This window comes from Melanerpes formicivorus, unplaced genomic scaffold (genome assembly GCF_026170545.1).
Source record: "Melanerpes formicivorus ecotype bairdi unplaced genomic scaffold, bMelFor1.0.p_v2 SCAF_14, whole genome shotgun sequence".
Lineage (NCBI taxonomy): Eukaryota > Metazoa > Chordata > Aves > Piciformes > Picidae > Melanerpes > Melanerpes formicivorus.
The window spans coordinates 17,378,747-17,405,484 of NW_027142366.1; the positions used below are offsets into that span (position 1 = coordinate 17,378,747).

The 26,738-nt window shown below is 59.1% G+C and overlaps 1 protein-coding gene across 1 annotated transcript; it reads left to right on the forward strand.

Annotated features, from left to right (window-relative positions):
• PGAP6 (post-GPI attachment to proteins 6) lies at positions 1-26,383 on the forward strand. Its single transcript, XM_068147242.1, has 13 exons — positions 1-144; positions 5,483-5,660; positions 9,870-10,077; positions 10,168-10,301; positions 11,714-11,979; positions 13,128-13,456; positions 16,005-16,098; positions 16,617-16,740; positions 18,520-18,656; positions 21,051-21,229; positions 21,705-21,851; positions 23,357-23,473; positions 23,998-26,383. Exons 1-13 carry the CDS (start codon positions 51-53, stop codon positions 24,292-24,294), a joined length of 2,304 nt encoding a protein of 767 aa, XP_068003343.1. The 5' UTR covers positions 1-50; the 3' UTR covers positions 24,295-26,383.
• The last annotated feature ends 355 nt before the right edge of the window (positions 26,384-26,738 follow it).

The following is a 26,738-nucleotide window of genomic DNA, read 5'->3' on the forward strand; positions in this document are numbered from 1 at the left end:
CGCTGCGGGGCGGGCGGCGGGCGGCGATGCCGGGATAGCGCCGGGCGGCCATGGCGCGGGGAGCCGGTCCGCCGCTGCCCCTGCTCCTGCTCCTGCTCCAGCTCCTGGCGCTCCCCGCCGGCCGCGCCAACCGCACCGGCCCCGGTCAGGCCCGGCCCGCGGTGGTGGGGGGGGAGGGAGGCTGGGGTCGGTGCGGGGATGCTCCGCGGGGAGGATCGGGGGTGGTCTGCGGATGCTAGAGGGGCTCGGGGGTGGTTCGGGATGCTCCACGGGGATGCTCGGGGGTGGTTTGGACATGCTCGGGGCGTTCAGGTTCAGTTCGGGGATGCTCGGGGGCAATCTGAAGATGCTCCGGGGGGGCTCGGGACTGGTTTTGGGATGCTCAGTGGGCTCGGGTACACCTTGGGAATGCTCGAGTGCCTCCGGGGCAGACTGGGGATGCTCGGAGGGCTCAGGTTCAGTTTGGGGATGCTCGGGGACAGTTTGAGGATGGTCCGCGGGGATGGTAGAGGGGCTCGGGAGCGATTTGGGGATGCTGGAGGGTCTCGGGTTCAGTTTTGAAATGCTCGAATGCCTTGGGAGCAGTTAGGAGATGTTCTGCGGGGGTGCTCAGGGGTGGTTTGGGGTCGCTTTGAGGGGCTTGGGGGCAGTTTGAGGATGCTCGGGGGGCTTAGAGTCACTCTGGAGACACTCTGCCGCCATGCTTAGTGGGATCTGGTTCAGTATGGAAATAACCTTGACAGCCTCTGGGGCAATTTGGGGATGCTCGGAGGGCTCTGAGGTAGGTTGGTGATGCGCCATGGGGATACTCGGGGGGCTTAGAGGCAGTTTGGAGAGATTCCAGGGTGGTCAGAGCTGGGACAGAGGGGCACAGCTGTCAGGGGAAACGCGCTGGGGGGGCTTCCCTGACCGCGTAGGGGCCGATGGAGTCCTGTCGGGGGCGAGGCACCGGTGGGAAACTGACCAGGTTGGGTTAAAGTCAGGGGGACTTTGCAGCTGCGCAGCCCCAAAGCTGAGCTGAGTCCCACAGCTCTTGCCTCGGGGTGGCTTTGAGGTGTCTGTGATTTCCCCGAGTAGTTTGGGTGCTCGGGGGCTCTTGTGAACAGCAGCACTTATGTTGGGTGCTGCAGAGCAGCAAGAGGTCAGTCCTGGACCCCGAGGGGTTTCAGATGTGTTTGTGGTGCTGGTGGTTGTGTTGCCTGGCTTTGCTTTGTTTCCAGGTTCCTTTCCTTCCAGCGCATCAGGAGCAGGGCAGCTGGGCAGGAGTGGGGGTTTTGCCAGAGCAGATCCCTTCATGGTGGTGCTGGGAGTCTGGGGTCCCCAGGGACCATGACTCCCGCTCCACAGGGTCAGCCAGCAGGTTCAGTGGTGGAAGGGTTTGTGGAGGAGAGGTTGTTTGCCTACTTCATCCTGTCACAGAGGCAGGCTTGTGCTGCTGGTGGCTATCCAATGTTGACAGTGGTTATCGCTTCCTCATAGTCTGCAGAGCAGCTCTGTGAAGCTGATGGCTGAGATGTCCTTTTGCCCCAGGCCCACCCTTCTCTGGCATCCTGCTAGCTGGGTTCCCAGCCCGGGAGAGCTACCCTGTGCTTGAGGTGTGGTGCTTGGTTTGTCTCGGCGCCATCCCGCCAGCCGAGGGAATGCCTCCAGAGGGTTAGGTCTGGGAGCTGCTGAAGATCAGCTCCTGCCCAGAGGAGCAAGGGGTCCTCTTACTGGAGCATTTAAAGATGAGGGTTTGACCTGGGATGAAGGAACAGGGCTTGAGCCACGTTATAAATGGTCAAACACTTTTCTCTGTAGCCCTGTTTTGTCCAGAGTGAGACTCCCTGCACTCTGCATGGCTTTGCACAGCATCTGCTTTGAAACGAGGACTTCACCCTTTGGATGGGAAGCCCTGAAACCAGCAGTCAAGGTTTCATTTCCTAAAAGCACTGTGGAAGCATCTTTGGACAAACAAACCCAAGCTGTTGCAGGAGGCTCTTTGTTCTGGCTCCTCTCTGCATCTCTGATTCTACCACCTTCTCTTTCTTCTCTTAAAAACACTTCTGGCTTTTGCATAGTCTGGGGTTGGTCTGGATGACCTCTAGAGGTCCCCTCCAACCCCCTACCATTCTGTGAAATGTGTTGATGTGGAAGCTGTGTGGAAAAGGATGGAAACAACATCCATTTGACAGCTCCTTTGCTCGGTTCTAAAGGCTTGTTTTCCATCATGGGACAGCTGAGTGGGACTTTCCAGGTGTTGCTGTGCTGGTGCAGAGTGTGCTGGATGGTGACAGTCCCACAGAGCACAGCAAATACCAGAGCAGCTCTCTGGATGCAAATGGGCTGCTGGAGCACACGCCTCGCCAGCAGAGACCTGTCTTTCTGGATTTTCCCTGCTGATAGTCCCTTCACCTGCCCCTGGTGTTTCCTTGTCAGCCTGGGCAGAGGGTGCCCTGGGTGCAGCTCTCTGGTGCTCTGCTGCCTGTCGCCACGAGGAGCTGTTTGTGAGAGGACTTTGTCCGTGCCAGGGTTTTGTTGGTACAGCCACAGCTGCTGCTAACCTGGTGGCAGGCAGCGTGTGGGCAAGGCAGGTCTGCCTGCCCTGGGCCTGCTCTTGAGCCCTGTCTGTGTAATTGACCAGTCCTTAATAAGCAGTACCACTGGTTGCTGGTGTTTGTAACGCCTGCCTGCCGGCCCTCTCCTCCCCCAAACCCACATAAATCATGCTTCAGCTTGGTGAGGCCATGGAAGTGCTGGACTGGTGGTGATGGTGCCTGCCAGCCATGCAGAGCTTGACAGCTGGTGGGGTCAGAGCAGCTTGCATCAGGGCAGGTGAGCTTATCCTCATGCAAGTTGTCTGATGGGACCTGTTGCATTGAGCAGGACCAGCTCTAATCACGCTTGGTGTACCTGTCTGCCCTTATCCTGGTCCCAAACATCTCCATGGACTTCCAGGAAGGAACATGGCTTGGGTAGATTCAGACTGGATGTTAGGAAGAAGTTCCTCCCCATGAGGGTGGTGAGAGACTGGCACAAGTTGCCCAGGGAGATGGTGGAAGTCCCATCCCTGGAGGTGTTTGAAGCCAGAGTGGATGTGGCTGTGAGCAATCTGCTGTAGTGTGAGGTGTCCCTGCCCATGGCAGGGGGCCTGGAACTGGATGATCCTTGAGGTCCCTTCCAGCCCTAACAATTCAATGACTCTATGCTATGTGCATGTGGAGTGCAGCTGGGCTCTAGCTGCTGCTGGGTAAGAAGTGCTCCCTTCCAGAGCTCCTGTGTGTGAAATGTGAGCAGGCTTGCAGGGGATCTCAGCCAGCTCTCCTCTCCGCTAGCCCACGCGCTGCGCTGGTGTCGGAGCCGGGGAGCAGCTGCTTCAAAAGCCTCTTTTGTTGTCTCTGTTCCTCCCTGGCCTCCAGAGCAGCGACGTGGGGAGCGCAGCAGGACGCCTCAGCCCACGGGCTGTGGACTCCCCACTCTCCTGCTGGAGGCTCACCCTTCCCCGTGGCCTGGCCCTGTGCATGGAGGTGCTGCAAGAGCTGCTCCTTTGGTCGGAGCTGGTGGGCACCTGGCTGGGGCAGTGCCTGCGGCGAGGCGAGGTGCCCGGGCTCTTCCTCCAGGAGTAAATCCTCCTGTTAGCTTGCCTGGCTGGTATTTCTTGCTTTCCTGTTTCCTCCTTTCCCTGCTGGGCTTACAGGATGCCCCGAGGCTTCAGCTTGCTGATTTGCTAGGGATTTAATGCCGTGATTACTGTTCCTGGCTCTTTGCAGTGCCGTGGGGGCAGGCCGGTGTGCCTCCTGCTTTGGGGCATGATCCTGCTCGGTTTGAAAGTAAAAGAGGGAGATTCAGGCTGGAGAGAAGGAAGAAACGTTTGACACTGAGGGTGGTGAGATACTGGCCAGAGAGGTGGGAGCTGCCCCACGCCTGGCACCAGTGCAGGTCAGGTTGGTTGGGGCTCGGAGAATCCTGCTCTGGTTGCGGATGTCCCTGCTGGCTGCAGGATGTTTGGACTAGGTGACCTTTAAAGGTCCTTTCCACCCAAACCAGTTCTATGATTAAGTTCCTCTTGGCACAAAATATATCCCAATGCTCTGGTCTTGCCCGAGGACTATTCCTCTTTCTTAAGCTCTGCCTTTAAACTCAGCTGGGTCCTCAGTGTTTGCAGCACGACCCTGTGCAGCGTTGGAGGAGGGCGAGTTGAACTGCACTTGCAGCTTTATCCTCTGATAGGAATGAGGAATTGGCATCTGAGAGCTGCCACAGTTTCTCCCACTCCAGGGAATCCCAGAGTAGAAAAGGAGCATCTGGGAGAACTTGGCAGGGATCTGAAGACATCTTCTTCTACCCCTTTGCTGAGTGCTGTGAACTTTGGGTTTTGGGTGGGTGGCTTGGCCTTGTCTTCACTGTCTCCATGTGGTTTTGTTCCCTTCCCAACCCTGTTTGCTTTCCACCCCTGAGTTGCAGTCTGGCTGGTTTCTTGCTAACAATAACACTAAGGTTTAGTTTTGCTGGGGGGGATCTGTGGGCATAGCTGGGCAGAGGAAGAGAGGGAGGGAGGGAGGGAGGGAGGGTTGGATAGAGGGAGAGAGAGAGAGAGAGGAAGGAAAGAAGGGAGAGAGTGAGCATCTAGCTAGTCCTGATGGCATTTTAGCTGAATAGCTGTTGTCTTCTTGCATGACCTAGGGCTGTTCTTGCTATCCCAGCAGCCTTTCTTCCAGGTAGGAAAATCTGTAGGCTTTGGGAGGTAGGTCTGAAAGCAGTTAGGTTTGCAGCTCATGCATTTTCATGATGTCCCAGGAAGGCAGCATGCTGTGCTGTGCTGTGTGTCCCAGGCTGGGTAAGGCTGATACCATCAGCTTGTGTGCTCAGCAGAGACAAGGGCAGAGAGCAGACACAGCTCTTGCCTTTTGGCACCAGGAACTGCTGCTGGGGACTGAAGCAGTGCTGCTGGAGCACCACTGAGCTACCTGCCCCCATCTCCAGGGTTTGCTGCTGCCTGCTCTGTTACCTTTTCTTGTGCCATCAGCTTTTCCTCCTGATTTTTCCCTCCTCAGTGTCTCTGGTGACCTGTCATCTTCAGAGCACATCACACAGAGCATAGTTAGGGTTCTCAAACACTGGAACAGGCTAGGGAGGTGGTTGAGTCACCATCCCTGGATGTATTTAAAAGCCATCTAGATATGGTGCTCAAGGATATGGTGTAGTAGTAGCTCTGGTGGAGTTAGACAGTGGTGGGACTTGATGATCTTGAAGGTCTTTTCCAGCCATAGTTGATTCTGTGATTCTGTGAAGGCATCATTTGGTGTTCTGTGGCTCTGGGTGATGATTTTGCAGCAGGGGTGTGGGTGGTTCTGGCTGGAGGAACAGCATGGGTCATCATGTCTGTAGTGGGACTGGGGTGAGAAAGAAGGGACACAAACCCCTGGGTGCTTCTGTAGGTGGCTGCAGCCCTGCAGCCTGTCCTCAGCACACCCCCAGCCACTCTCTGCTCTCTCCCTTGCAGACTCCCTGTATGTCTCTGAGTACTTCTCTCAGAGTGCACAGAAGCTGTCCTTCTACAGCTGGTATGGCAATGCCAAGCTCTTCCACTTCCACGTGCCAGAAGACACCGTGCTGCTTCGCTGGCTCCTGCAGGCGTCCCGGGGGAAGGGTCCGGAGTGCACCGACATGGAGGTCACAGTGTACGTACGCCCCCGGGCTGCTGCCTCCCCCTCTGGCCTTCCTGTCCTTCTCTTGCCCTTGCTGCTGGTGGCTGGGGGTGGTTGGTTGCAGGAGGTTGGCCACCTGATCCCCGGAGTTTCTTCATGCACTGGTGCTAGAGCTGTGTTTCACCTGGAGGAGCATTCCGTGTTCACCTCAGCGGTGCCTCTGGGGCTGTCTGTCGCAGGTGGTGCCTAAGGGACACCCTGGAAACACTGGAGAGAGCTTCACAGTGAGCCTGCTCTCGCTTCTCACGAGCAAAGGTGTTCCTGGAGCTTTCTGTGCCTGGCAGGAACCTGAAGCATGGCACCAAAGGGACTAGCAGGGGCTTGAGAGGACCTCCAGGGACTGGAGAGTGACAAGTTGCCCCGGGGCAGAGGAACTGTAGACACTGGGGACACTTAGTGAGGAATGTGGCCATGTGTGGAGCAGACATAGGAGAGGAATGCCAGTCCTGCAGACACAAGAGCATGAGCAGACTGCAAACTCTCTGCCAGTGAAAGGAACACTACTTAAAGCAGTACTTGAATTGTTGGAGGGTTTGACATCAAAGACTTGCATGGCTTCCAGCTATATCTTGGGAGGGTACCAAGTGTCCTGAGCAAGTTGTGCCCAGGGAGACATGTGGGTCTCTGGCACCCCCTCCATGGAGGTCTCAGGAGTGACTGAGGCTGCTTGGCCTGTGCTTCCCTGGTCTGTCCTGGGCACAGACCAGTGTCTTAGTTGCTCCAGGACAGCCTGGCACAGATGGTCTTCCTACTTCTTGCTTCCCAGAAAGGTTTCCAGTAGCTTGGGGATGTGAGGGACAAGGCAACAGCTGATTGCTACCCTAAGACACGAAGATCAGCCCAGTTAAGCTGGAATGGGTTAATAATGTCACCTGCCATGTGCCAAAGTGCAAATAAATGCCAAAGTGGCTGCCCAAAGAAATGCCCCCTGTGTTGCTCAGCTGCTTTTCTGCTGCTTCAAATGCTGGGCTGCTTATCTGGAATGCAGAAGTGCTGGTGTGCTGAGGGTGGCTCACATGGGCCTTCCGTGGTGGGCATCTCTTTAGTCTCTCTGCCCACCCTCCTTGGGAGAGGAAATGGGAAGATGCAGATCTGGGATAGAACAGGAAAGCTCAGAGTGGGGGATTCAGCCTATCTGGGGAATTTGAGATGGTTACAAAAAAAAAGGAGGAGTCTTGTGGCTGGGGCTTAACCTTAGTGAGTGTGGAAATTTGCTTTCAGGCTTGATGGAACCATGTAAATCCTTATCTTAATAAGCAGCCAAGTTAAACCAATCTCTCAATAAATCCTGGATAAGCTAATAGCAGCCAGTCCTGGGCTTTGGATTCAGCTTGCAAATGAGGTTTTTCCAGCCTGTGCCCTCTCCCCTCACAGGCCACCCTGGGTGTCCTCCGAGCAGTTTTGTATCCCAGCTGATCTCAGCAGCGCCCTGAGGTCCCTCACTTTCCCTGTGTTCTGGTTCCTCTCTGGGGTGGGTTGAAATTGCCCCCTCCCCAGAATAAAATCTGCCAGAGCAGCTCGGTTGGAGAGCAAATGAAGCTCTATTTCCAAGCAGGCTAAAATCTAGCAATATGAAATGCAATTATTACAATTTATAAGCAACACAAGACCCCCCCAACCCCCTGGATAAAACCAGGGACTCACCAACAGCTTCCTCCTCTCAACTCCCTTCCCCCACCCAGCACAAGGGGGAAAAAAACAGAGAGAAGAGCAGAGGGCAACTTGTTAGTACTTAGGCACAACGAAGCAACACAGCCAAGGTCAGCAAGCCAGCAGAAGCAACCAGCTAGAGTGAGGAAGCAGAAAGGAGCAAGAGTTAGTTCATACAACTAACTTCCTGTTAGTTATCAGGCCAATGGGATTAGTTGGACCTTATCAACCTTTCCCCTTTTACATCCAATGCTAATTTATTTACATTCTGTCACTTTTCCACTCAATCTGTAGGAAAATTTCCTAGGCATCAGCCTAAAAGTACCACACCAGGGCAGAGCAGAGGAGGAGGAGAACCTCTTGACCTATTAACCACAGACCTAATTGACCCCAGGATGCCATTGGCCTTCTTGGCCACAAGGGCACATTGCTGGCTCATGGTCATCCCTCTATGCACCAGGACCCCCAGGTCCCTCTCCTCTGCACTGCTCTCCACAGGTCAGTCCCCAGCCAGTACTGCTCCATGGGGTTGTTCTTTCCTAGATACAAGACTCTACACTTGCCCTTGTTGGATTTCACTCAGTTTCTCCCCACCCAACTCTCCTGCCTGTCTAGGTCCTGCTGAGTGGCAGCAGAGCCTGAGGGGGTGTCTGCCTCTCCTCCCTCTGTGCCCTCAGCCAGGTGGTTGATGACTCCTTCCTAGGCATCAGGCTCAAACTGCCTCCCTCTGTAGTGGGTTGAAAATTCCCCCCCAACATTCAGTGTTGCCAGACCAGCCTAGTTGGAAGCAAAGGGAGCTGTATTTACAAGCAAACCTACAATCTACAATGAAATGCAACAAATATAGCCAAAAGATACAATACTTACAAATATTTACAGGTATTTACAATTGCTAAACAGCACAAGGACCCCTCTGGCCAAAAACCAGGGGAGCTGCAACAGCTTCTCCCCCCACTCTGCTCCTTTCCCCACCCCCCTGTACACAAGGAGGGACAAGAGACAGAGCAGAGAAGTTGTTGTTAATACCAGTCTCAACAAAAGCAATGCAGTCAAGCTCAGTGAAGCCAGGAGAAGCATCAGCCAGAGGAGAAGCAGCAAAAAGAGAGAGAGACTGGGCCCCTCAATTTGAGAAGGACATTGAGGCTCTTGAAGGTGTCCAGAGAAGGGCAACAAAGCTGGGGAGAGGCCTCAAGCACAGCCCTGTGAGGAGAGGCTGAGGGAGCTGGGGTTGTTTAGCCTGGAGAAGAGGAGGCTCAGGGGTGACCTCATTGCCCTCTACAACTACCTGCAGGGAGGTTGGAGCCAGGTGGGGGTTGGTCTCTTCTCCCAGGCACCCAGTACCAGAACAAGAGGACACAGTCTCAAGCTGTGCCAGGGGAGGTTTAGGCTGGAGGTGAGGAGAAAGTTCTTCACGGAGAGAGTTGTTAGCCATTGGAATGTGCTGCCCAGGGAGGTGGTGGAGTCCCCATCCCTGGAGGTGTTCAAGAGGGGATTGGATGTGGCACTTGGTGCCATGGTCTAGTCATGAGGTCTGTGGTGACAGGTTGGACTTGATGATCTTTGAGGTCTCTTCCAACCTTGGTGATACTGTGAGACTGTGATACCTCCAGGCATGAGGCTTCCACCACCTCCCTGGGCAATCTGTGCCAGGCTCTCACCACCCTTATGGGCAACAACTTCTTCCTCACAGCCAAGCTCAATCTCCCCACTTCTAGTTTTGCTCCCTCCCTCCCAGTCCTATCCCTCCCTGACACCCTCAAAAGTCCCTCCTCAGCTTTCCTGTAGCCCCCTTCAAATACCTGAAAGCCACAATTAGGTCTCCTTGGAGCTTTCTCCAGCCTGCACAACCCCAACTCTCTCAGGCTGTGCTCACAGCAGAGCAGCTCCAGCCCTCTGCTCCTCCTCCTGGCCCTGCTCTGGACACCTTCCAGCCCCTCCAGATCCTTCCTGGCACAGAGGCTCCAGAGCTGGCCCCAGAGCTGCAGCTGTGGTCTCAGCAGAGTGGAGCAGAGGGGCAGAATCCCCTCCCTGGCCCTGCTGGCCACACTTCTCTTGCTGCAGCCCAGGCTCTGCTTGGCTCTCTGGGCTGCAAGTGCACACTGGAGGCTCATGCTGAGATACTCCCCCAGCGTTACTGGATAGGGAGCATCTCCCACGGGAGCAGAGAAGGAAGGAAGAGGAAGAGAATGACTTTGCAGACGAATTTATAGGGCACCGGATTTCTGGGTAGAAATAGGCAGTTTCCTGTGTCCAGCTTACTGGGCTGGAGCCTCAGGACCCCGGGGGTGTGACTTAACGTGGCAGTAGCAGGAGGCACCCAGCCTAAACCACCACATTTGTTTACATTCTACTACTTTCCCTTCAGGATCAATGTGGGTCATAGTTTTTCCTTGTAAATACAGCTTCCAGTTGCTTCCAACTCAGCTGGCCCGGCAAATTTAATGCTGGGGGCAGGGGGGAAATTGCAACCCACCACAATCTGTGCAAAGACTGTAAAGGTCCAGCCTAAAACTCCCCCTCCCTTCCCCCCAGGCACTTCCGCTACGGAGCCCCTCCGGTGATCAACCCGCTGGGCACTCGGTTCCCTGCCAACGCCACCGTCCGGCCCTCCTACAGCCTCAGCCTGGCGCTGGGGGGCGCTGCGCAGAACACCACCTTCGTCAACATCACCACCCCTGCGGCCGGCGACTGGTTCATCGCCGCCCACCTGCCCGAGGCTGCCGGCAGGATTGAGGTGAAGGTGAGGCTCCCGGCCAGGGTCTCGGCTTAGCCCGGCTTCGCCCGCTCGGGCTCCTCACAGCTGACCTCTCTCTGCTCTCCCCTCCCGCAGGGCTTCTCCACCCCCTGCCCCTACATATTCCAGGCAGACATGTTCGTGCTCAGGCTCACCGACATGCCCGTCCTGGAGCCTGGCGTTGCCGTGCCGCAGACCATCCTCTCCCCCGCCAAGCCGCTGCACGTCAAGTGAGTGAGGGCGGCGGGTGGGAAGCCATCTCCCCGGGGTGCTGCTCCCATGTGAGGCTCCCCAGGTCAGGAGGGACAGGGATCTACTGGAGAGAGTCCAAGGGAGGGCTACAAGGATGATTGAGGGACTGCAGCACTGCCCAAGGAGAAAAGGCTGAGAGCCCTGGGGGTGGTTAGGTCTGGAGAGGAGAAGACTGAGAGGGCATCTGATCAATGTCCATAAATATCTGGGGGCTGGGGGTCAAGAGGGAGGGGACAGGGTCTTCTCCATTGAACCCTGTGTTAGAACAAGGGGCAATGGATGGAAACTCCAGCACAGGAGGTTCCACCTCAACGTGAGGAGGAACTTCTTCACTGTGAGGATCACAGAGCCCTGGAGCAGGCTGCCCAGAGAGGTTGTGGAGTCTCCTCTGGAGACTTTCAAGCCCCACATGGATGTGTTCCTGTGTGACCTGTGCTGGATTCTATGGTCCTGCTCTGGCAGGGGGGTTGGACTTGATGATCTCTGGAGGTCCCTTCCAACTGCTGACATCTTGGGATCTGTGATCCTGTGATGCTGTTTGCAGCAGTGATGGGGTTTGTGCAGGGAGGGCACACACAGGCACCCTTCTCCAATACTTCCCTGAGTGCTCTTAGAGCTTCAGCTGCAGGAATTTTAGTTCTTTAAGATATTTCCCCTTGGGAAGGGTTTTTGCAACCCCAGCCAGGGCAATCTAGTTGTGCTGGATTTGGCTGGGGTAGAGTTAATTTTCTTCACAGTAGCTATTCATAGAAGCTTAGAATGGTCCAGGCCAGCAGGGACCTCCAAAGGTCATCCAGTCCAACCTCCCTGCAGTCAGCAGGGACATCCCCAACTAGATCAGGTTGCCAAGGGCCTACTGGGTGGTTTGGATTTGTGCTGGAAGCTGTGTTAGTATCACAGGGTTGTTTTTCTTATCACAGAGCTTGCACAGAGTCAAGGCCATTTCTGCTCCTCACCTCATTCCACCAGCAAGCAGGCTGGGGTGCTGGAGGCTGGAAGGGGACACATCCAGGACAGCTGACCCCAGCTGACCAAGGGGGGTGGAAGGGGACACATCCAGGACAGCTGACCCCAGCTGACCAAGGGGGCTGGAAGGGGTCACATCCAGGACAGCTGACCCCAGCTGACCAAGGGGGCTGGAAGGGGACACATCCAGGACAGCTGACCCCAGCTGACCAAGGGGGCTGGAAGGGGACACATCCAGGACAGCTGACCCCAGCTGACCAAGGGGGCTGGAAGGGGACACATCCAGGACAGCTGACCCCAGCTGACCAAGGGGATGTTCTGGGGTTGGAGCATGACCCTAGGTCTCACCACGCAGCCCCAGGGACTGTGGGGGGTGGTGGCTGGTTTGTGTTGCGGGTACCAGCTGTGCTCCCTGGTGCCGCAGGGTGTTCGTCCCCAAGCACGCGGCAGGGATGCGGCTGGAGCTGCGGAGCTGCCTGACCCGCGAGCGGAAAGCCTGCGCCGTGCGGGTCGTGCTGGGCTCCATCACCCTGCCCCAGTCCTTCCAGAGGATTGTCACCTGCCTGGGGAACGTCACCTGCAGCCTGGCCCTGGATTCACCCCCCTGGGAGAAGTGGCTGCAGATCATGGTGGAGAGTCTGGGCACTGCCAATGGCAGTGTGTCGGTGGTGATGCTGGCTTCCTTCACAGGTGGGCTTCTGCTTTCTCTAGCCCTTTGGGAAGAACTGGAGAGAGCTTTGTGTCTGCTGGGGCTCTCCTGGGCCTTTGGGCAGCTGGCTGTAATGGCCTACAGTCCCCAGCAGGCTGGTTGCCTGGGCACAGCCTTGGGGGCCGAGACCTATGTGTTGTGTTGGGATCAGAAGCGAAGGCTCCGGTGTGGACCCGAGGGGTGATGCTCCCTGCAGCTGCCTGGGAAATGCCAGGGACCCTGAAGTCTCTGAAGCAGGGATGTTTTCCAGAGGCTGCTTGGAGAGCACTGTGTGGCTTAAGATCTGGAGTTCTATGTAAATGCAGCAGGCTAATGATATGGTGGCTCTCAACTGGCCATAAACCACCTCAGAGAGGCTTACATGGGGGAATGTCTGGGGCTGTAGGGGATGTCACCATTTCAGGTGTGACTCAGGAGGTCTCCAGGTCCTTGTGGCTGTGGGAGGCACCTTTGCAACTTCTTATTACATGACCATAATCCCTGTTTGACTCTTGGGAGCTCACCAACTAGGTACATTTTTAAAGCTCTCTTCTGCTGGGTGTTCTGCCATCCCCTCCTCAAAGCAGAGCCTCAGCCCATGTCCTGGAGAGCTTAGAGTGGAACACTGGAGGCACTGGCAATGATGAGGAGGCTTCAGCAGTGGGACTCCAAGTTTGCCTCCAGCTGCCACGCTGTGATGGCTTGTACCTATACCTACATTGGGTTGGCTTCTCTCTTCTGCTCTGCCTTGTCTGCTCACCTCTGGGGAACTGCTGGAGACTTCTCTGCAGCCTGTGGTTGTGGGACAGCCAAGTGCTGTGCTCTGCCCCTGGGCGCTCCGTGCTCCCTGGGTACACTGCTGTCTGGCAGTGCTGTGTGTTCTCTCTCTTTCTGCTCCCACGCTGCTTCCCTGCAGCTCCAGGTTGCTTCCACCCATTGCACCACTGCCTGGCTTCCATCACTGTCCCAAGGTGTGGATGTACTGCTGGAGTTCATGGTGCTTTCAGCAGCTGTAGCCCATCCTGCAGTGGCTGAACCGACTGGAACCCCCCCAGTCTGTGCTGTCACTTGAGCAGCTGGAGCTGCTGGGCCCTGCCCGGGCACGGTGCTGGCCCTGGCTGTGCTGATTCTGCTCCTTTCTTGTTTCCAGCTTGCAGACCGGGGAGCACCAGTTCATTCCTTAACTTCATCAGCCTAAACCAGAGCCAAACTGCTGCCAGACCGGGCGGCGCGGGAGCAGCAGGGAGCTCTGCCCTGCCTGCCGCTGAGGCTTCACACAACGAGTCCCAGCAGAGGAGCTCCTGCCTGCAGACCCAGCCCGTGGTCCGGGAGGACCTGGACGTGGTGTCTGTGCGCTACAGGCTGCTGAACGGCCCCAGCGTGCCGGTCAGCTCCCTCTCCCCCACCCTCCTCCTCCTCAACCTCAACACTGGCATGGACAGCGGCGGCTCCCTCGTCGTCAATCTCCTGCTCAACAAGGTGCGGAGCCTGAGCAGTGGGGATGGCTCCCTCGGGGGGCTCAGTGCCTGCTCCTGGGCTGGGTGGTGCTGGCTGCCCTCTGGGGGGCTCAGTGCCTGCTCCTGGGCTGGGTGGTGCTGGCTGCCCTCTGGGGAGCTTAGTGCCTGCTCCTGGGCTGGGTGATGCTGGCTGCCCTCTGGGGGGCTCAGTGCCTGCTCCTGGCCTGGGTGGTGCTGGCTGCCCTCTGGGAGGCTTAGTGCCTGCTCCTGGGCTGGGTGGTGCTGGCTGCCCTCTGGGCTTAGTGCCTGTTCCTGGGCTGAGTGGTGCTGGCTGCCCTCTGGGGGGGCTCAGTGCCTGCTCCTGGGCTGGGTGGTGTTGGCTGCCCTCTGGGGGGGCTCAGTGCCTGCTCCTGGGCTGAGTGGTGCTGGCTGCCCTCTGGGGGGGCTTAGTGCCTGCTCCTGGGCTGAGTGGTGCTGGCTGCCCTCTGGGGGGGCTCAGTGCCTGCTCCTGGGCTGAGTGGTGCTGGCTGCCCTCTGGGGGGGCTCAGTGCCTGCTCCTGGGCTGAGTGGTGCTGGCTGCCCTCTGGGGGGGCTCAGTGCCTGCTCCTGGGCTGGGTGGTGCTGGCTGCCCTCTGGGGGGGCTTAGTGCCTGCTCCTGGGCTGGGTGGTGCTGGCTGCCCTCTGGGCTTAGTGCCTGCTCCTGGGCTGGGTGGTGCTGGCTGCCCTCTGGGGGGCTTAGTGCCTGCTCCTGGGCTGGGTGGTGCTGGCTGCCCTCTGGGGGGATTAGTGCCTGCTCCTGGGCTGGGTGGTGCTGGCTGCCCTCTGGGGAGGCTTAGTGCCTGCTCCTGGGCTGGGTGGTGCTGGCTGCCCTCTGGGGGGCTTAGTGCCTGCTCCTGGGCTGGGTGGTGCTGGCTGCCCTCTGGGGAGGCTTAGTGCCTGCTCCTGGGCTGGGTGGTGCTGGCTGCCCTCTGGGGAGGCTTAGTGCCTGCTCCTGGGCTGGGTGGTGCTGGCTGCCCTCTGGGCTTAGTGCCTGCTCCTGGGCTGGGTGGTGCTGGCTCCCTCGGGGGGCTTAGTGCCTGCTCCTAGGCTGGGTGGTGCTGGCTGCCCTCTGGGGGGGCTCAGTGCCTGTTCCTGGGCTGGGTGGTGCTGGCTGCCCTCTGGGGGGGCTCAGTGCCTGCTCCTGGGCTGGGTGGTGCTGGCTGCCCTCTGGGCTTAGTGCCTGCTCCTGGGCTGGGTGGTGCTGGCTCCCTCGGGGGGCTTAGTGCCTGTTCCTGGGCTGGGTGGTGCTGGCTGCCCTCTGGGGGGGCTCAGTGCCTGCTCCTGGGCTGGGTGGTGCTGGCTGCCCTCTGGGGGGGCTTAGTGCCTGCTCTTGGGCTGGGTGGTGCTGGCTGCCCTCTGGGGGGCTTAGTGCCTGCTCCTGGGCTGGGTGGTGCTGGCTGCCCTCTGGGAGGCTTAGTGCCTGCTCCTGGGCTGGGTGGTGCTGGCTCCCTTGGGGGGCTTAGTGCCTGCTCCTGGGCTGGGTGGTGCTGGCTGCCCTCTGGGGGGCTTAGTGCCTGCTCTTGGGCTGGGTGGTGCTGGCTCCCTCGGGGGGGGCTTAGTGCCTGCTCCTGGGCTGGGTGGTGCTGGCTCCCTCGGGGGGGGCTTAGTGCCTGCTCCTGGGCTGGGTGGTGCTGGCTCCCTCGGGGGGGGCTTAGTGCCTGCTCCTGGGCTGGGTGGTGCTGGCTGCCCTCTGGGGGGCTTAGTGCCTGCTCCTGGGCTGGGTGGTGCTGGCTGCCCTCTGGGGGGCTTAGTGCCTGCTCCTGGGCTGGGTGGTGCTGGCTGCCCTCTGGGGGGCTTAGTGCCTGCTCCTGGGCTGGTTTCTCACCGGTGGGGTTGGTTCCCTTCTGGGGGGGGCTATGTGCCTGCTCCTGGGCTGTTTCCTCAGCCAACTGCAGGGTTTGTAGGTACCAGTGGGATTATTTCTCCTTCTTTTTTGTTGTAACAAAACACTGGGAGCCTGTTTTAGCTGCTTCCAGCATGTCCCACCTACCAGCTCCGACTCAAATGCCACAGCTTGCTGGCATGTGGTGGCAGTGACGCAGAGGAGACAAAATGGGAAGCAGCTACAATGTCATCTTCTCCACGGTAGCCCTGGCACCTTGCCACCAGGAGAGGAGACTGAGCAGGGAAACCCAGGAATGCTCCTGCCCAAGCTGCTGATTCTCAGGCTCTTTCAGTGTCACCCCAACAGCAGCCCCCTGGGATTCCAGCAGACTTCCTGAGGGCTGGAGCTGGGCTCAGCCCTGATGTGCTGCTGCCTCTGCCTTCTGCCAGCCAGTGCTCACACTGAAGTGACCTGTGAGTGTCCCAGCTTTGGGGCAGTCCCCCCTGGGAGGCTTTCCTGCCTTCCAGCCAGCGTGTCACAGGCGTGCAGTGCAGGGTGAGGTGGGCACGAGTTTGCCCAGAGCTGCTGGGTGGCCTTGTTCTGCAGGGCCAGTTATCACCTGCTGCTGCAGGCAGCATGGGAGATGGGCTGTGCTGGGGGGTGGCAGTGGGGTGCTCTGACGTGGGACACTGCTCTCTTTGCACAGACATCCCTGGGCCTGGCCAATGCCACCGTGGCCGCCTGTGTGAGTGCTGCTTCGCCCGTGCTGGCCCTCAACGCCACGCAGAACTGCAGCACAGGTAGGACAGCTCAGCCTGGGCCAGCTCAGGGCTTTGCTTTTAGACTTCCTGAGCTGTTAACTGAGCCAGGACTTTGTGGGGTGTCCCAGGGAAAGCTCATTTTGGCATGAACCCTCCTGAGGTCTTCGTGCTGGCGCATGTCCAGGGTGCTGGGGCGCAGGTCTGGCACTGGGGGTTAGCTTCCACCAAAAGAAGATCTGGTTACCACCTGGGGCTCTCCCAACCTTGTTGTCAGGAGGCTTGGAGATGGTTAAGGTATTGCTGCTGTGCTAAGCTCTGCACTGCAGGACCAGCCAAGCAAACAGGCTGTTCCAGGTGCCCTGTGCTGTCTGGGCAGGTACCAGAAGACACCAAGGGTGTCGGGAGCAGGAGTCTTCTCCACCCCCCTGGTGCCTCCTGAGGATGGGAGCAAGGAGCCACAGGAGCATCTGATTCCTGTGCAGATAGTCTCAGCCTGGGAATGCTGTGGGCCCTTCTCCCCTAGTCTGGGCCCATCACAGCACCCTCTTTTCTTTAAGCTTTTTTCCAGGGCTACCCTCTGAGCGTGAGAACATCCTCTGCAGAAGCAATGCTGATTGTCCTGTACCCACAGACTGATGTCTGGTTCCTCTCCCTGCAGCTCCTCTGCCCCAAGGGCCAGGGGTGAGTCTGGTGGTGTCATCTGCCTGGGGGCAGAGCGCTCTGCCTCCATGTCCTGCTGCCCTTGGCTAGTGTGAGCAAAGCCAAAGGTGGGAGTAGCTGTGCCATGGGCTCACCTCACCTGGGGGCTGAAGCCATGGCTGCAGAGGGGGAAGGAAGTGGGTGGCAGCTCCCACTTGCTCTCCTGTGAGCACCCAAGCAGCTTATCTAGTACTGAGCTGGCATGTGGGTGGCAGAGCCTGCCTGGGTGAGCTGCCCCTTCCCTGGGTGGGTTTTGGGGTGGTAAACTGGAAATGAAAATGGGGTTACTGCTTCAAGGGGCACTGAGATGCAGGTACCTGTGCCCACATTCCTGTGGCTTGCCTTGATGCTGAGCATAAGTTGCCACCACACAGTGCTGGTGAGGCTGGACCTGGGTACCAGGGCCTGCTGTGGGATCTGGGGAGAGCTGACACCCACCTGCACATCAGTTTGTCCATCTGAGTGGAGAGGGAGCTGACTCTGCTCCTAGCTCCTGGGAGGGGTGGAGCAGACCCTGAAATAGCAGGGAGCTTGCACACACAAGCATGGCTTGACCCTGCAGAGCAGAGTGCTCCCTGTGCTCCCTGGGTGGAGGGCTCCCCACATAGAATCATAGAATCAACAAGGTTGGAAAAGACCTCAGAGATCATCCAGTCCAACCTGTCACCCAACAACTCCTGACCATGGCACCAAGTGTCACATCCAATCCCCTCTGGAACACCTCCAGGGATGGGGACTCCACCACCTCCCTGGGCAGCACAGTCCCATGGCCAACAACTCTCTCTGAGAAGAACTTTCTCCTCACCTCCAGCCTAACATGAAGGCTGGGGCTGCCACCATGGAGGCTGGGGCTGCCAACACAAAGGCTGGGGCTGCCAGCATGGAGGCTGGGGCTGCCAGCATGGAGGCTGGGGCTCCCAACACAAAGGCTGGGGCTGCCACCATGGAGGCTGGGGCTGCCACCATGGAGGCTGGGGCTGCCACCATGGAGGCTGGGGCTGCCAGCATGGAGGCTGGGGCTGCCACCATGGAGGCTGGGGCTGCCAGCATGAAGGCTGGGGCTGCCACCATGGAGGCTGGGGCTGCCAACACAAAGGCTGGGGCTGCCACCAGGAAGGCTGGGGCTGCCAACACAAAGGCTGGGGCTGCCAGCATGGAGGCTGGGGCTGCCAGCATGGAGGCTGGGGCTCCCAACACAAAGGCTGGGGCTGCCACCATGGAGGCTGGGGCTGCCAACACAAAGGCTGGGGCTGCCAGCATGGAGGCTGGGGCTGCCACCATGGAGGCTGGGGCTGCCAACACAAAGGCTGGGGCTGCCACCAGGAAGGCTGGGGCTGCCACCATGGAGGCTGGGGCTGCCAACACAAAGGCTGGGGCTGCCAGCATGGAGGCTGGGGCTCCCAACACAAAGGCTGGGGCTGCCACCATGGAGGCTGGGGCTGCCAACACAAAGGCTGGGGCTGCCAGCATGGAGGCTGGGGCTGCCACCATGGAGGCTGGGGCTGCCAGCATGGAGGCTGGGGCTGCCACCATGGAGGCTGGGGCTCCCAACACAAAGGCTGGGGCTGCCAGCATGGAGGCTGGGGCTGCCAGCATGGAGGCTGGGGCTGCCACCATGGAGGCTGGGGCTGCCAGCATGGAGGCTGGGGCTGCCAGCATGGAGGCTGGGGCTCCCAACACAAAGGCTGGGGCTGCCAGCATGGAGGCTGGGGCTGCCAGCAGACAGGGTGTGTTTGCCAGGGTGCCCTGCTCTCCTTGCAGTGAATGTAACGCCGCAGAAGCCAAAGTGACTGTCTTTGCATACCTCACCCCCTGCTTCAACGACTGTGGGCCCTACGGGCAGTGCAGCCTCCTGAGAAGACATGGCTACCTCTACGCTGGCTGCAGCTGCAAGGCTGGTGAGGTTTTGCTGCCCTCCCCACGGAGAGACCTTGTTTCTTGGTGGTGGGCTTTGGGTGGGGGAGCCTGCAGCCTGCTGTGGCTGCCAGCAGCAGCCTGGGGGCCGCAGCGCAGAGCCCGTGGTGGCTTCTTTGGGAGCACCCTGGCTCCCCTGAGGGAGGGATGCTGGCTTTTGGGAAGCACAGAGGGCCCCAGGGCAAAAGGAGGGTCAGGCTGAGGGCTGCTGGGTGGTCGTTTGGCTTCCAGCTTGGAGTCTCTCCGGGCTTGCAGAGGTGCTTCTGAGCATCCCCAGGGAGACCAGCGTGCTGGCAGGGCTGCCCGAGGCCATGGGGGCCTCCACCTTCCAGGGTAGTTTGGGATGCAGGGTCCTGACATGGGGCATGATGAGGCCAGGCTGCAGGCCCTGCCCATGCTGTGCCAGGGTGCTGTCTCCTGCCAAGAGCCAACGTGAAAGGCAGCCTGTAGGGAGGTGCCCCTGGAGGAGGAACCTCTGTGTCAGTTGTTGATTATCTTAATGGGATGAGGAGAATGGGAGCAGGGTTGTAGGGGAGATGACAGCTCTGCCAGGTGGGTTCCTGTACCCACTGCCAGCAGCAGGACACAGCAGAGTGTGGGGCACTGCTGCCCTGGAGCCCAGGCAGAGCAGCCCCAGCAGTGCTGGTGTGGGTGAGGAGCAGCATCCTCAGCTCCCTGAGGGCTGCCAGCTTCTGGGAAGCACAGAGCACCCCAAGGGAGCTGGGGAATCGAGGCTGAGGACAGCTTCCTGCTGAATCACTCCCAGCAAAATGCATATTTGTGACCCAGAAATAAACTGGAGAGAGCAGGCTGCTGGCTGCTGCCTGGCAGACAGGGCAGAGCTGCTGGCTGGCTTTCCAGGGGCACTCTCATGGCATGGATCAGACTTTTCCCTCTGCTTTTTGACCATGGAGTGCCTGCTCATAGCCCAGCTGCCCTCTGGCTGACCTCCTTTCCCTGACAGGAGGGCAGGGGCATCCTCATCTTGAAGTAAAATGATTTAAATTAAGGAGTAAACACCACACAACCACAAAACCAAGCAAAAAGCCCAAACCAGAGCAGGTTTGTTTTGATTGTCTCAGTTCAGCCCTTGGCATCCTGGCAGGAGGCTGAGAACTGTCTCCTGTGTCAAGCTGAAAGCAGGCACTGTCCCCCAGGAGATGTTCACTCCCTCTGCCCTGTGCCCTGAGCTGAGGCAGCAGGTTTGGTCACCCAGGAGGAGTGGGAAGAGGATGGAATTGCACCTACCACAGCACACAGGGGGTACTGGAACCCTGGAGCTGGGCTTCCTAGGGGAGTGCAGGGACAGAGGCCACAGACAAAGGTTGCAGCTGACTGGAAGAAGACAAATTTCCCCCCAGCAGAGTTGTTTGGCTTTGCACAGTATCCAGGTCTCCACTCTTGGAGATCTTCAGAGCTCAGCTGGACAAGGCCCAGAGCAGCCTGACCTGTCCTTGTCCTGCTGTGGCAGGAGGTGGGACAGCAGCCCAAAGGCTTGCTCACTGCTGTGGATCATTCTCCACTCTGGCTCCTGGGATCTGTAGGGAGCTTGCACCCACTTCAGAGCATCACCCACAGCAGCTGAGCCTCAAACACTTGATGCTGTCTCCTGCATCTGTGTTGAGTTACTGTAGGGATGAAAAGTACTGGGCTGGAGAGACCCAGACCATATGTAGGATGGCTCCTGCTTTGTGGGGACAGCCTGGGGGATGGCCTCAGAGAAGGCACAGGGCTCTGCTGGGGTTGCAATGAGCAATGAGACCCTGCTGAGAACAGGAGAGCAAGTGGCTGATGGAGCAAGGGAGAAGAGGCTCAGGCATAGTCCTGGGGTGTGATTGCTCCTTCTGAGACATCCCAGGCTAAGGGAGGGCTCAGGGACAGTCCTGGAGGTGTGATTGCTCCTTCTGAGACATCCCAGGCTAAGGGAGGGCTCAGGGACAGTCCTGGGGTGTGATTGCTCCTTCTGAGGCATCCCAGGCTAAGGGAGGGCTCAGGGACAGTCCTGGGGTGTGATTGCTCCTTCTGAGGCATCCCAGGCTAAGGGAGGGCTCAGGGACAGTCCTGGGGTGTGATTGCTCCTTCTGAGGCATCCCAGGCTAAGGGAGGGCTCAGGGACAGTCCTGGGGTGTGATTGCTCCTTCTGAGGCATCCCAGGCTAAGGGAGGGCTCAGGGACAGTCCTGGGGTGTGACTGCTCCCTCTGAGGCATCCCAGGCTAAGGGAGGGCTCAGGGACAGTCCTGGGGTGTGATTGCTCCTTCTGAGGCATCCCAGGCTAAGGGAGGGCTCAGGGACAGTCCTGGGGTGTGATTGCTCCTTCTGAGGCATCCCAGGCTAAGGGAGGCCATGCCAGATCCACAGGAGCCTCTCTGCTCTGCAGGTTGGGGTGGCTGGAGCTGCACAGATGATACCAAGGCCCAGTCTGTGGGTGTGCAGAACGTGGCCACCCTGCTGCTCACCCTGAGCAACCTCATGTTCCTGCCGGCCATCGCCGTCGCCGTTCATCGCTGCTACCTGGTGGAGGCCTCTGTCTACACCTACACCATGTTCTTCTCCACGGTAGGCATTGCCTTGTGTCAGCTCCCCTCCCCTCTCCCCTGAGCCCCAGGAGTGCTGCTGTGTCAGGCTGAAGTCCTTGGTGAGCAAATCCATCCTGGAGCTCTGCTGGGACGCTCTAGGGTCGCTGGGCGAGCACCTCCCTGGCTGGGTCCTGTCCCTTCAGAGCTCAGCAGGAGTACTATTTGCACTGGGCTCTCCCACCCAGACTTGGGGCTGGGACCCCAGGGAGTGGAGGCAGAGTTGGAGCATTGTGCCCCTGAGGGGTGCTGTCCTAGGAGCTCTTGGCTGCTGCCAGGAGGGTGCAGCTTGGTGGCTGCTCTCGGCTGCTTCCCCTAACACCACGGAGGTTTGCTGGAGGCACTGCCAGGAGGTGTCCTGGCTGGCATGGGCTGAGCCTTCTGCTGCCTCTCCTTGGCAGAGGGCCCCGTGGTGCCGCTGGGCTGATGCTGGCCTTTGCTTTTGTCCCCGGCTGCAGTTCTACCACGCGTGTGACCAGCCGGGCGTGGCGGTGATGTGCATCATGGACTACGACACCCTGCAGTACTGTGACTTCCTGGGCTCCGTGGTGTCCATCTGGGTGACCATCCTCTGCATGGCCCGAGTCAAGAAGATCCTGAAATACGTGAGTGCCAGACGGCTGCAGGGCCAGCCTGGGGACAGCCTGGGGACAGCCTGGGGACAGCCTGGGGACAGCCCGGGGACAGCCCGGGGACAGCCTGGGGACAGCCCGGGGACAGCCCAGAGACAGCCCGGGGACAGCCTGGGGACAGCCTGGGGACAGCCCGGGGACAGCCCGGGGACAGCCTGGGGACAGCCCGGGGACAGCCCGGGGACAGCCTGGGGACAGCCTGGGGACAGCCCGGGGACAGCCCGGGGACAGCCTGGGGACAGCCTGGGGACAGCCTGGGGCCAGCCCGGGGACAGCCCGGGGACAGCCCGGGGACAGCCTGAGGACAGCCCAGGGCCAGCCCAGAGACAGCCTGGGGACAGCCTGGGGACAGCCTGGGGACAGCCCAGAGACAGCCTGGGGACAGCCTGGAGACAGCCCGGGGACAGCCTGGGGACAGCCCGGGGACAGCCCGGGGACAGCCTGGGGACAGCCCAGAGACAGCCTGGGGACAGCCTGGAGACAGCCCGGGGACAGCCCGGGGACAGCCCGGGGACAGCCTGGGGACAGCCTGGGGCCAGCCCGGGGACAGCCTGGGGACAGCCTGGGGACAGCCTGGGGACAGCCTGGAGCGAGCCAGGAGCCAGCCCAGAGCCAGCCCAGAGCCAGCCCGGAGGCAGCCCGGAGACAGCCCGGAGACAGCCTGGGGCCAGCCCAGAGCCAGCCCGGCCTCAGGGGGCTGCACGGAGCCCTCTGGGGGTGCTCTAATGACACAGCCCAGCCCAGCCTGGTGACAGAGCCTGTCTGGCATCCAGTGCCACCCTGATTTTCAAACTAGGGTGTTGCTCTGGCTCAGGGGTTTGGATCATGACCCTGCATGCCAGGGGAAGTTTAGGCTGGAGGTGAGGAGAAAGTTCTTCCCAGAGAGAGTTGTTAGCCATTGGGATGTGCTGCCCAGGGAGGTGGTGGAGTCCCCATCCCCGGAGGTGTTCAAGAGGGGATTGGACGTTGCACTTGGTGCCATGGTCTAGTCATGAGGTCTGTGGTGACAGGTTGGACTTCAGGATCTTTGAGGTCTCTTCCAGCCATGGTGATTCTGTGAGAGACTGAGCCTGAAGGGAGTGAAGTTTGTGGGTCCTCTGGTTTCTTCTTCTGAAAGTGCTGCTCCCGAGTCCTGCAGGCATGCAGGGCTGAGTGACCAGGAGGTGAGGTCCTCCTTGCCTCTGCAATGGCTTGCTGTGATCACAGCATCACAGAATCATGCAGGTTGGAAGTGACCTCCAAGACCATCAAGTCCAACTGATCACCCAACCCTAACCAATCAGCTTGACCACAGCACTAAGTGCCTCATCCAGGCTCTTCTTAAACACCTCCAGGGACGCTGAACCCCCCCTGCCTCCCTGGGCAGCCCATCCCAATGCCAATCTCTCTTTCTGGGAAGAACTTTCTAAGATCAAGCCTGAACTTCCCCCTGCAAAGCCCATCAGCTGCTGACATCAGTGGTGGTGTCTTGTTGCCAGGTCCTGTTCGTCCTGGGGACCCTGTTAATCGCCATGTCCCTGCAGCTGGACCGCAGAGGGGTGTGGAACATGATGGGTCCCTGCCTCTTTGCCCTCGTCATCATGATTGCAGCCTGGGTAAGTAAGGGCAGCCAGGCAGGACCAGCTGCTCTTGGCTGCCCCTCCAGGGAATCATGGTGGCAGAGCAGACCCTAGGCTCCAGACCATCCACAGGCAGATCTTGATCTCCTTGAAGCATGCAGGCAGAGGGAGGCTGTGGTGGGCAAGGGATTCCTCTTCCATCTCTCCAGTAGCTGAAAAATCTCCTGGTTAAGGGTCTCAGCAGGGTCCACCTGCTGCAGCTCCATCTGGGTGCACTCCTGTGGCTGGAATGTTGCCCCAGGACAGTCCTGTTGCCTGTGCCCTGGCCTGGAGCCTTGGCATCCCCACTGCCCTCTGCATGCTGGGCTTTGGTGCTGCAGCTGCTCATGGCCTCTTGCACACAAGAGGTGGGCCCAGGAAGGGGAGAGGCTGAATTTCTTGGGGGCAGCAGGCACAGCCTCTTGCTGTGAGGCTGGCAGATGCTTCTGGGCCAGGCCTGTTTGCCCCCTGCCCAAGCTTCTGCTTGGCTGCTGAACCTTTCTGTGCCCTCCCTGCTGCAGGTTCACCACGGAGTGAAGCGCAGGCAGTGCTACCCCTCATCGTGGAAGCGCTGGGTCTTCTACCTCCTCCCAGGGATCACCTTGGCTTTCATTGCCATCTCAGTGTATGCATTCATGGAGACCAATGAGAACTACTACTACACCCACAGCATCTGGCACGTGCTGGTGGCTTGCAGCGTTGCTTTCCTGCTTCCCCCCCGGGACAAGCACAAGAAGCCCTGGGCCTGGCCACAGAAGCTCACTTGTCGCTACCAGATCTGCCAGAACGACCGGGAGGAGCTCTACGCTGTCACCTGAGCTGCTCAGCTCCTGCTGGCAGAGGTGGAGGGCTGCTGAGGCTGCTCTTTGCCTGGGCTGCCCTGCTCATGGCAGCTCAGCAGTCCTCTTACCTGTTCATTGATTGGCTAGGACAGAGCAATGGGGACCAGGTTTAAAGATGAAGATGGTGGGCTTGGCTTAGTGAAGGCAAGTTGGAGGCCACCTCTGCTTTTTCTGCTGGGATGGGGCAGGCTCTTTGTGATTCTAGATCAAGGAAGAGCCTGTCTTCCACTTCCCCATGGCCCTGGGGGAAATCGCTGACCCTTCCTCTCCTGCTGCATCCATGAGGCTTGGGCTTAGCCCATTGCTGAGCTGGAGCCAAGGCTTTGGCTGCTGAGCTCTTCTTTGCACCCCATGTCCTAGCAGAGGGGCTGTGGGGTGGGGATTTCCCCTGCCATCCTGCAACTGGCATTTGAACCCAAGAAAAGAATGGGTTTCTTCTGATCTGGGGGGGCAAAGGCTGCTGCTTGCCCTTGGTGCTGCTGGGGTTGTGAGATGGTCTTGGTGTGTGCTGGGCCCTTGGCTCTATTTCCACAGGGGGCTGGAGATCCTCTCCCTGTGAAACTTGTGGTGCTGCTCTTACCTGTTACTGATTCTGGGGGGACAAGAACAAGGCCTGGATTCAGGATCAGATTTCCAAGGAATGTGAAAAAAAACACCCATGTGGAGACATGTAAACAACAGCAGCAGCAGCAGCATCTTGCCCAGAGCTGTGAAATCCCCAGCAGTGCAGGGCTTAGACTAAGTTCCACTTCAGCCCTCTTAGCTCATCTGGAAGGAGCCAGGCTGCTGCATTATCCCCTTCCTCTCTCCATGTTCAGGTATTCACTGTCTTCCTCCCTTTGGTGGGTTTGGCATGAGCACAGCTCTGCCTGGGGCATGGCAGGTGGTCCAGGATGGTGTCTAAGCTGTGCACAGCCTGCTCCTCCAGCCTGCTGTGTCTCAGAGGCTGGATGTGCTGCAGAGTCCTGGCTGATCTGAGGCCACTGGCAGTATCCCAGCCCAGCCAGGAGCACTGCCATGTGCTCTCCAGATGATTGTGGTCTCCTTTGCAGCATCTGTCTCACCTTAGCCTTACTGTAAGGGCACACAGGCATCGGAAAGCAAGGGCAGAAACTTGGCAACCAGGCACGTTGCCTTTGCCCATCCTTATTCTCTAGATAAGGGCTCCTTGCCGTGGCTGGTCTGGTGCATGCTGCTGGGGGGCCCCCATCGAGTGGCTTTGGGGAGGAAAGAGCAACTAATGAAGGATTTGCCTTCCCGGGGTTATTTCTTTGCTTTGAAGAGTGCCCAGCTTTCTGCTCAGCTCTGCACTTTACCCCTCTGCCTCCCCCGCCTCTGCAAACTCCAACTCTAAGCAGCCGCAGGACGAGCGAAGGGCACTCGCCTGCACCCAGCCATGTCGTCCTCACGCCCCCCGCCGTCCCTTCAGGCTGCTGCCATCCAGGGCAGCTCTGCGGGAAGCGGGGACGTGGGGCCCTCAGGGCTTCCTTGAACTTTTGATCACTTCTAGGCACTTTTCCTTCCCCCGTCTGGGTTTGCACAGAGGCGTTGCAGCCCCGGCACCGGGGCAGGCGAGCGCCGCTCCTCCCCAGCCGTGCCGTCCGCGCCGGGCTGCCGGGCTGGCCCGGGTGCTGCCGCTTACCAGAGAGCAATAACTCCTCCTCGGGCTTCCCTGCCGCGGAGCAGAAGCTTTGGGGCGAGAAACCCGGTGACCATGATTGTTGATTTTATGTTTCATCACTGAAATCCTGCTTTTTTCCTCCCCCCCGCCCCTCCCACCACCTCCCCCTCTCCTTTCTGCCGGCCCCGGCACACGGTGGTGTTGGGTGCCAAGGTGTGTATGGTGGGGGGTGGTGGTGGTGATGGGTGGTGGTGAAGCATTTTGGGTAAAATCGGAGCAAATTCATCTGTCTGGGGGGGGAAAAAAAGAAAAGGGAAAAAAAAGCGGTTTGGGTTTTTTGTTTTTTTTTTTTTTCTTTGCTGTTAATACCTGTGATTATTTTATACGGTAAATTTTAAAGCTTAGAGTTTTATAATTTAATAAAGGTGATGGTATTTGAGGGCATTCCGCAGCGGCTGGAACTGGTGCTGGGGAAGGGCAGCAGTGCCCCGGCTCGGGGGCAGCGCAGGACCAGGTTCAGACCACAGGCCAAACGCGGCCCTGGAGCGGCCCCTGCCGGCCGCCGTCGTGGGCTCTGCTGCCCAGTGGTGGTGCCGCTAGCCAATGAGAAGCGACTCCAGGCCCGCTTCCGGCCGCGGGGGGCGCTGGGAGCTGGCGATGGCGCCGCACAGGTAGGCGCCGCGGCTGCGGTCCGCGCCGTGGCTGCAGGGCGGTGTCTGTGCGGGGCTGCCGGAGCGTCCGCCTGGATCATGGGATCGTCTTGGCCTTGGAAAGGAGATAACATCTCCGGCGGCAGTCG